General features: G+C 31.2%; 1 protein-coding gene and 1 non-coding gene across 2 annotated transcripts; both read right to left on the bottom strand.

Moving 5' to 3' along the window:
• Window positions 1-7,353: 7,353 nt before the first annotated feature.
• On the bottom strand, window positions 7,354-7,451 carry LOC125878115 (small nucleolar RNA Z122). The gene has a single exon (XR_007447728.1). It is a non-coding gene; the product is annotated as a small nucleolar RNA Z122 (small nucleolar RNA).
• Window positions 7,452-7,788: 337 nt separating this feature from the next.
• LOC125877155 (uncharacterized) lies at window positions 7,789-9,425 on the bottom strand. The gene has a single exon (XM_049558494.1). The coding sequence runs from the start codon at window positions 9,207-9,209 to the stop codon at window positions 7,995-7,997; it is 1,215 nt and encodes a 404-aa protein (XP_049414451.1). The 5' UTR covers window positions 9,210-9,425; the 3' UTR covers window positions 7,789-7,994.
• Between the last annotated feature and the right edge of the window lie 1,327 nt (window positions 9,426-10,752).

The following is a 10,752-nucleotide window of genomic DNA, read 5'->3' as shown; positions in this document are numbered from 1 at the left end:
TGTTTTGTAGGTAAGAAATAGTCGAAATTTCAATAATTTTTTGAATAAGAATAACCGTAGCTAAATACGAAAAGAAAAGCTCTAGCACATTATGCTAAGAAACTATTACAATTGAAATTCCATCACACAAGGTTAGAGTTTGAAAAATGTTTTTTAAGTGAAACTCTAGTATTGTTTGTGTGATGGAGTTTGAAATTTTTACAAGTGAAACTCCGACATACAATGTGGAGTTTAAAAACTCCTTTTTTTTGTGAAAATAAAACAAAATATGATGAATTTTTTTTGAATTTTTACTCGTGAAACTTTAGCATACTATCTAGACTTTTAACTTTAGTATTACTTGTTTCAACTACTCCCTTTGTCTCAAATTGCTTGTAATTTCAACTACTCCCTCTATTTTAATTTTGTAAATTGTCAAATAATTTAAGACATATTTTTAGTAATGTGGACAAGTAATATGAGATAGGAGGGAGGGGGGTAATAGTATATATAAAGTCTAATTTTGTTGGAAATATGCTAAATGTGAATAAAGGTGGCACAATTTGTTTATAATATGATTTTGATGTTTTTCTATTTGTATTGAAATCAAATTAAATACGTACTTGTGTCAAGAAAATTTCATATTAACAGTAGAGCGCGATTACATAACCAAAATTCGAATAGGAAACTTATGACACATTGGGTAATACCCTGTGGTTAGGAAGAACCTCCAAAGACCAAATAAAGAAAAAACAAAGAAGTGAGGGGTCGTTTGGTACAAAGTATTATAACGCATGGACTAGTAATGCAGGATTAATAATGTAGGAGTTATTTTTATCAAGTGTTTGGATTATTGCTTCCCACCTACTTTTGGATTTGGATTAAAAAATTTACAAAAAATTTCTTACCAATTATACCCTTGAATATATAACTTTCTATTTAATTTAATTGGGCCGAGATAGATAACTATTGGACAATATTATTTTTATAATTAAGAGTTATTACTAAATTTTTAGAGCTCGAATTATCAAAATTCAATTGCTTTGAAATAAAATAAGGTTATTACTTTGTTTTTTTTTCTTTTCATAAATGGTGTGTTGCTATAATTACAGTGCCGTTCGAAAAAAATCAGGAACACTGAGGATGTTTTCTGTTTTGGTTCCTTTATGATACACGTTATAGTATGTTATAGACAATTCATTATTTTATTTCTCAGCTTATCCTATTTACAACCCTAGTTATAATTTTTTTTTTAAAAGAATAGATGGAATTCCGAACTAGTTAGAAATTTCACTTTAACATTTGAGTCCTTTTTAATCTAAATAATTAATTTCTTCGTTGGGTCCATAATTTTATTACATACAAAATAATTTCTTCTGCCTTATTATCCTATATTTGAAGTTAAATTTAATTGAGTGATTTATTGATAGAAATATCTAAGTTGAGTGAGTTTATCGACACAAAACAAAGTTCAATGCGACTTTACTTGATAAATTCTCAAAGTTGAGTAATCTTTCGAGCAACAAACAACTCTTTTAAAATAATAAAATTTGTAAGCTAAATTATTTAAATAAATTTACTAATATAAATATAAAATATAAAATCAAGAAAATAAATAAAATGATTAAAAGAATTTGAGGGATATTTTTGTCTTTACATAGATAATCTCATGGTATTAAAACTTATGTATTACTAATACCACTAAATGGGAGGTATTAGCAATACATCATATAATACCATATATGTTGTATAATTAATCCATGAATTAGTTATACATGAACTAAAATTTCTACCAAACATAATACTAAATAATACCATACATAATATATGGACTATTTCTTCTAATATTCGCTAGCAAAGAGTGTTGCAAAAGTAGATGCACAACAAAGAGTACTTTCAAGTTACAACTCATAATAGCACGCCAGAAATTGCAACAGCAGAGCACACAGTAGGAAAAAACAGATCAGATAAACTTAGGCAGCTTTAAAGGTTTCCCCACTATAAAGTAGTATGTACTAACATAACATACAAAATTATAGTAGTATATGTATAAAAGTTGTCAATCGTTATATACTTTTCCTTTTTTCTTCAACAACTATATATAGCTTATTCAATGTTTACTCAACTAACTAATTCTAATTGTACATCTCTCTGAAAGCTTCCTTTCCTTTTCTTATTAAATTTTAAATGAAGAGTTTGAGTAGTACGAAAATGCTTTATACTCATGTATATAATTCTACACCTTATATATATATATATACAATCGGATACACTATTTCAACTGTGATTTCGTGTGCACAACCAATACTCAAATTGTGTGTGTATCAAAGCTAGCACAGTGAAATCAAATGGTCGTTTGTCTTGTTAAAAATTTTGTTCACTGTTCACTGTTGTTGTTTTTAGTATACTGTAGGACTGTTAGCTGTATGAGGTAGCTGCTAGCAACAGCAATTTGTCGTTTACAAGTCACACTTTGGAATACCTTATTACCTTTCATATTCATTTACCATTGTCGTCTGCATGTCGATGTGACCACTCACTTCTCTTTAACATTTACCATTGCTTTCTTTAAGAACCACGCTTTTCAAAACATTTAAATATATACACTAAACGTAAAAGATTTTTACGTGGAACGGAGTAAATAAAAACTACAACTTACAAACACATGTCTCAAACTTTGAAAAAAGTAATTTAAGGTTACAACTCATAATTAACCTAAGGAATACCTTAATCAATCAACTCAACTATGAAAACTATTTTCAAAGACTATAAACTATATGTGCTCTAGAAAATTAACACTTACAACTTCAACAAAGCAAATAGCATGTAACTAACAAACCATGCAACTCATCCCACTAGCTAGGTTCTTTAGTTCATGAATAGCTATGATAATAATATTTTACGAAAAAGATTAACTTTAATTTGGTTTAGAATCATTTTTAATGTCATACATTATGGAGTAGTGATAATTAAAAATATATTCAGATAAACGACACTGTCAGAGAGAGAGATATTTATCTTATGATCAAGTGGATGCATGCACTATTTGAGTCGTTGTTCCTCTGTGGTGTGTAGCAGAAGAGGGATGAGTGTTGAATTTTGGTCTCGTGAATTTTGTCGTGATAGATGCATGAAATTTTATAAATTGGGTCGATGAATTTTGTTGACGACCGAATATTTCCAAATCCCACTATTTGTCCTTAATAAATTAGCACCTACATCAACATCACTAAAGTACTAATATCATTATTTATTTATTTATTTATTTATTTTATTGTCTATTGAGGTAAAAGAGAATCTCTTGAACCGACAATTTCATGAACATCACGTTCCTAATAAATATTACTACTATTATAATTTACCATCAAAGTTACTATGAAATAATAAATATCCTACGTTTTTAATAAATGGTCTCGAATTCAAATGATTTTATCCCTTAAAAAGGGAATTTGAATTAGTTAGGATTCAAAATGCAAATGGTATGGAACAACATTGACGGGAAAATTTAACAAAAGTATAATTTAAATATCGTAATATATCCAATATCTTGAGTAACTTGTTTTATAATTTAGTGTGATACAAACATGTTAATTAACGAGGTAATATATTTTGTTTTAATTACTCACAACTAATGTTTTTGAAAATATCATATATCAAGATAGAAAGCTGAATAATTAAACCGAGATGGAGAGGGTTTAAAACTATGAAGAAAATGTTGATCATATAATTTTGTTGTAGTAATTAGTTAATAATAGCATATCTATGGGATCTGGTGTTATCGGTATATTCCAAATTAAAAGTCTGATATACACATTGAACAAAATATGAAAAACATACATGAATTGAGTCGAGAGTTATTTTTTTGAAAACAATCTTCTATCTTTATAAGATAGAAGTTAGCTAGATGTGCATACACATTATTCTCTTCAGACCTCGCTTATAAACTTACAATGAATATGTTATTGTCGTAGACAAACTATATGAATAGTAAGTGTTAAACCTTGAGATAATTTAAAACTTTATCATAATCGTAATTAAAAAATACTGATGTATACATTGAACAAATGTGGAAGACATACAAAATATATGAATTGAGCCATGGGTTGTCTTTCAAAAAAAATCTTCTTAGCTAGATATACGTAGACTAGGGGTGTGCATTATTCGGATTAAACCAAATAACCAAGTCAAATCAAACTGAAATTTTATTTGGATTGGTTTTTTGATTTTTCGGATTGGTTTTGGATTAATAAATTACTTGGTTTGGTTTCGGGTTTTAAAAAATAAAGACCGAAAAACCGAATTATATATATATATATATATATATATATATATATATATATATATAATGTTTAGGTTTAGAATTAAGTTGGAGTTAACCACTTTTGTCCCTTTTTGGTAATTGCCTTTCATGATGATTACGTTTATATTTTATGTTTGAATTACATGTATAATAGGTATACTTATAAGTATTGTGTTTTAAGTTTTACTTATGATTTATATTAGAAAGTATATTTAAGGGATTAAATATTATTACTTTGGTTATGTTATTAATTATTGACATAACCGAATAACCAAATCGAAAAAGCCGAACTGAATAGAGGAAAATCAAACCAAATTTATTTTGGATCGGATTGAGTTACACTTTTACAAAACCAAAAACCGAAAATCCAAATCGAATAGTACAAAACCGAACCGAAAAATCGAATGCACACCCCTAACGTAGACACTATCCTTTTCAGACATCACTTATGAACATAGAATGAAATATGTTATTGTCTAGATAATTAAATGAACTATAAGAGTACTTAAATCTTGAGGTAATTTAGAACTTTTATCATAAATCATAATTAAAATAATAATTTATTCAAATCTGAATGAGAAAAACTCAAGTATGACAAAAACCAATATTGGCTCATTCCATTCACCACAAGACAAATATATTGCATTCACCCAAGACATTTCCTCAATCTATATGTCTCCTTTGGAACTAAGAAAGAGACACTATATATTAACAACTCTCCTATTGATTTATATATTAAAAAAAAAGACAAAGACAAATTCACTGTGCAACCATATTATATAATTAAGAATGTAGACAAATAAAAACATTATATTATTAAGCAAAGGTTAAAGAAAAAGAAGAAAAAACAAAGGTATGGTTGATAAAATTAAGGCAGGCTGCAGGGAGTTTGCCTCACTGTCTAAACTAAACAACAACTTGTGCATCAGCTTTTTTCAATTCTAATATTTGTCTTTGGTTTGCTCATTAGTTGTTTAAGTATATACTTAAGTACATGCTAATCCACTAATCTCATAATTAAACTATTCTAATACTATATGTTTTTGTTCCCAAAACACCTTTTCTCAGTTACTAATATTTTTCAATAATTTACACAGATTTTATTGATCTTTGCATGTGCACCTCAAGGTGATGCCCCACTCGCTGGCGCGTTCCTTTACTCATACCCGATAGATTGATTTTGTTAGTTTGATTAATTTAAATTCGTGTCTATTGAAATTTATGAGTTAGGTAGTTTATTTGAGCGCTGCTATTTAACATATATCTATTGTTTTTAAACTGTTTGTATGTCTCCCTACTTTAGAACAATTTTAGATATGTAGTGTAAATTTCTATTTGAAATCAGAAAAAAAAAATAGATGAAAATCATCCATATAGCCAAAAAAACAAAAAGAGATTGAATTTCAAACAAAAATGGCAGAACTTCTATTATATGTGCTTGAACTTTGACTAAATAAAACTTCAGACACCTCATATCTGAAATTACTTTGAAATGGATAAGACTTGCAATTTTTTTTACCTACCACGAGTATGGCATAAGTGGTGGATCCAAGATTTGTGCACTTCAATCCATAATTCGTTTAATGTAGATGAATATATAGACGGAAGATAATATTTCCCTTTCGCATATAAACCATAATTTGATAATTGACACCAACTAATAACTCAGGTAAAGCACTCGCTATCGAAAGAAACCACTTGATTAGATATGATTTTGAGAAGATGACCAAAATGCAAACGAATATTGGAAGCTAAGGCTGCAGGTGCAACATCGACTACTGCGACAATTGTATAGTAAATGCTACGGAGAATTGGTTAAATTTTCTCTCTGTATCACTTTTCCTTTACTGGCACTACAAAAAAGAACCTTTAGGCTGCTCCACTAACACTATGCTACCTAAATGAATAAATTGGGCAACACCCACTAGATCTGCACATTGAGTGTCAATATCAAAATTCAATAATACAAGTGACACAATACTCTCTTTGACACAATAGATTAAAAGCATTTTTTCTAAATTTAAAATTTGTAAACTCAAAATTCCATATTTACCTTGATTGATTAGAGCAAATTTTGGTATTGCCAATGTCTAAAAAGCACTGATATCATAAATGAGTAACCCTACGAGTCCATTCTAAAAACTATTGGTCAAAGTCAAGCAACTTATCATGGAAATTCCAAGCAGATAGAATCGAGTAACCAACTTGAAATTGGTGAAATTTCACACTTCCAATACAAAGAAAAATTGACTTGTGAGTAATGAGGAGCTATATATATGTTGCTTGTAACCTTCAAAAATATTCTTGTACTCATAGTATCCTAAAGAATCAGACATATATTTGGCAAGATTTTAAAGAATTCGAGCAACATACGTTAAAAGTGGACAAGAACGGTGAAAGAATTCAATCACTCAATTCGTGTTCTCTATAGATCAGGACCTATAGCATTTAAATTCTGAATTGATAACGAAACAAAGGAATGGTCAATTTATTGGAATCAAGTGGGACTCTTTCATCAATTTACATAATTAAGATTTTAAGGCTTATATAAATAGGAAGATTATAACAAAAAGAATGGGGACATGAAATGGATACAACGACAATAGAAAGAACTGTTATATCTTTATCTGATTATTTACACTACAAAATTCACACATACATGGACCTCTTCAGCTCTTCCCCACTTTTTTCTATCTTGTCTTCAAGTAGAAAAAGAATTGTTACTATTTTGGATAAACAAATTCCATGTTATATTTACTTGCAAAAGCTGCAGCATCCCTGCCCCAGGTTAAAAATCACTGCTTTGTTTAAGATAAAAATATTGTGTTAACTCATCCTATTGATTCAACATAAATATCGAATTCGTACGATTTTTAGCAGAAAGAGAGGAATTGAGTGTTGAGTAGAGAAAGGTGTTCTCTAACAACATTTAATGGACTGTAGACACACAGTTTCCACATGCTAGCACCATATATTGTATCAATCATCCAATCTTTACAAGCTCTTCGCGTTTTTAAATTACATCGAATAAATTATTATTATTTTAATACATGGTCATTATAAAGTGTAGTTGCTGGGGGATCAGACTGACGTGCAAAAAACAGATTGATCAGCAAAACCTGCCATTTTCTCAGTGTGTAATAAAAAATAAAAAAACTCAGCATTTCCCAAATTTCAACACGAAAAAGGTTAAAAGAGAATAAAAAAACAAAAATGAATAATATTAGAAGAAATTATATTTCCAGTAAAGCATAGCAGAGAAAGATGCCAATGCATGTCACGTTACCTTCTTCCTTGTGCCCAGAAAATGCTACAGTGATCTTAAAAACCATCATCACGACCATCCATGGCGCGTGGTTATCAAACGCTTTAGCACACATAAACATCATATCGATTCATTCAAGAATGAAAAGAAAGGGATGAACTTTTAGGAAAAGCTATTCCCATAGCTTTCAGGTACAAGAAATATAATAATACTCCATTAATAAGATTCATAAAAAAAAATAATTAAAATTCAAAAACATTAGCTTTCAACATCAGAGTTAGCAAAGAAGAAGAGAACAATGGAAGTAAAACAAGCTAAGAGTTGCCTGCATATTTACATGATTTTTTTTTTCTAAGCCTGTAGAAATCTGGAAAAATTGCATGAAAAAACCCCCTCAAAAATCTAACGGAAAAAGGGTAAGGATTACCAAGTTTCTAGCCTAAAAAACTGTCATTCTTTGATGCGATCTGTTCTGGGTCTGATGTTACTGTGATGGTGTCCTGCTTTGTTTCCAGTTACAGCAGAAGATGAAGATGAAGAAGAAAACAGGGGAAATCCGAAGACCCCTGATTTTGAAGAACCTCTAAGGGAACAAACGGGAACATTGAGAACAGGAGTAACACGGACATTAGCTGAATAAGATCTCTCCATTCCTCTGTGTTTATACCTGGGTCCACCATTGAAGGTGCTGGGACTGCTTGAACTTCTTTCTAGGCTGTGGAAAACAATCTTCCCCGACGAGTTCATGCGAGGACTATCAACAGAGGCTCCTCGAACAGTGGTGACAGTAGAGTCTGATTGTTTACGAACGGGGCTTCTGCTAGCTCTATTAGCAAGGGGATTATCAGATGATGACACTCTATGCTTCACAACTCGAACCCGGCGGTGATTAGAGATATGATTTGCATTTCGAGATAAACTGTTTGGTTTATCTGAATCAAGGGAGAGTCTAGGAAGATCATCGTAGTCATGGCCAGAAGAGGAAGACGAAAGGGATAATCGAGAAGAAATTGAAACGGACTCGGTATCGGAGTCCTTCAACAACGGAAGGTGAAGAGACGAGTCTAGAGAAGTGCTTAAGGACTTTGAGTTGCGATGAAGGAAATTTTTCAGGGATTTATGAGCAGCACTGCTCGGTAACGACGACGTTCTCTGAGTTTCCTGCTTGACATTAATGTTGTTTTGACTCTGTTTCTTCAAGCCTAAAAGCTCCCTCCATCGTGTAGTACACCTCGGTGCTTTCGGAGAGAACAAATAAGGATCCGCATTACAAATCTCATTTCTCATCCGAACTTGAGGTGTATCCGGCGATCTTACACCAGTGGAAACAGCAGCCGACGTCGTAGCAGCAGGACGGATCATAGAGAGATGAAGCGGCATCAGCTTTCCATCGAAAAAAAGCTCATCAGCTGGCAGCATATTTACCGGATTTTCAAGGCAAAACTCAAAATCCACCATATCTTTCGAAACTTCTGGATCTAATTCCTCCACCTTATCATTTTCAACACTCGTCTGCTTAGCTCCGGCAACCTTGGAACCTTCGCCGTCCCTACTAAATGACATCCTTGGACTTAACCAACCATATGACTTGTACTTCGCAGCCGGAGAACAATCCAAAAACTTCTCCGGCGACATACCCATTTTGTTTACGCATGCTGAAGCCATAATTTCCGGCGTACAAACAAATAGAAGAAACGTTAACTTAACGATTACAGAATGGAATATATATATAAAAAGAAAGAGTCAAAGATCCCAAAAAATATGCAAAAAGATGCAAAGTAAGAGAGTAGGTAGCTAGGGTTTATGAATAGTGTTTATAGTAGTGCAGCGCAGTGTATGTGGCGCTCCATTGTTTAGCAGTAAGCAACAGGGAGACTGTGTCCCAGTGGCATTATATGTGAAGGGGGAGCACATAAATAGAAACATCAGAAACAGGTGGGTCCATTGTTTACAACAAATGGGGTATTAACACGTGGAATGTGGTCAAAGATTTAAAAAGCCCAAATCAATGTGACGACTTGGGTCCAAAAGCCCAAACTGAAAAAGCGGGATAGTTTTGGGGATCATGGCGGGCACATTAATATTCGTTTTTATTTTTTTATTCAAATTTTATCTGAAGCAAAAATTTAAAAAATATATTAAATAGGTAATTACCGTTGTAAAGAAATTTAAAATATTTTATTTATTATTATATATATTGAGAGGAAGAGGGCAAAATTAGGATGGTTCGCGGAAGCAGATGCTGAACTGCGTACTGGTCACTTTGCCTGCTTTGCTTTTAATTAACTTAAATTAAATAATTAAGTAATTGATTAAGAGATCTGTTGGCTTAGCTAATTAAAAGTAATCAGTAAGTATTATGTGTTGTGAAACATTATTAAATGTTAGATACTGATTTTATAAATAAGCATTTGATAGAGAAAAAACATTATTAAGTATGGGATATTTATGTATCTTCTCTTTATATGCTTGAATTATCTAAGTCTCGTCTCTCTCATTTTATCGATTATGAAGGTCACTCTCACCCTTTTCTGAACTCTCCTATTATACACATTGCACAACATTCATTTAAACATTTTCATTTTTGTTACTTTTATTTACATCGTCTATCCATACTGGTCTGATCACCACTTTATACGTTCATCCACCCCACTCCAATATAAAAGCACCACACTCTTATGTGGAGTATTTTTATAGCTAACAGTCTACCTTTTTTGTTTTGTGCAAAAAGTTATGAGTTTCATTTGTTACGAGAAAGTTAGTTGTTGTTATGTTAAGATATGCCTTGAAGACCTCTCCAACTTGACTGCATTATTTGGATAAATACAACACTAGCAATTCTAGGTTACTGTTAAAAGTATACCTCGTTTACTTAAAACACATTGGATGTTTTTGGAACCTAGTTAAATAATTTTAGTGTACTACTCTCTACTTTTTTATTTTATTCCTTGCTTTCACTTTTCATATTTTGACTTACCACACTTATTAAGAAAATAATTAAAAATATAAGTATTTCTTATAAAGAGATTTGATATTTTTGAGGTCTTTACGAAAATAGTTAGTACAAATTGTAATCTTATTTACACACACAACATATATCTAGTATAATTTCATAAATAAATTTGAATCGGAGAGATGAATGTAAACATAGACTTTGTTCCTTATTTGTGATGTAGAGATCAGTTTGTTTTCGAACGTTATTTGCTTT

Source organism: Solanum stenotomum, chromosome 9 (genome assembly GCF_019186545.1).
Source record: "Solanum stenotomum isolate F172 chromosome 9, ASM1918654v1, whole genome shotgun sequence".
Lineage (NCBI taxonomy): Eukaryota > Viridiplantae > Streptophyta > Magnoliopsida > Solanales > Solanaceae > Solanum > Solanum stenotomum.
This window is presented reverse-complemented; position numbering and strand designations above follow the sequence as displayed.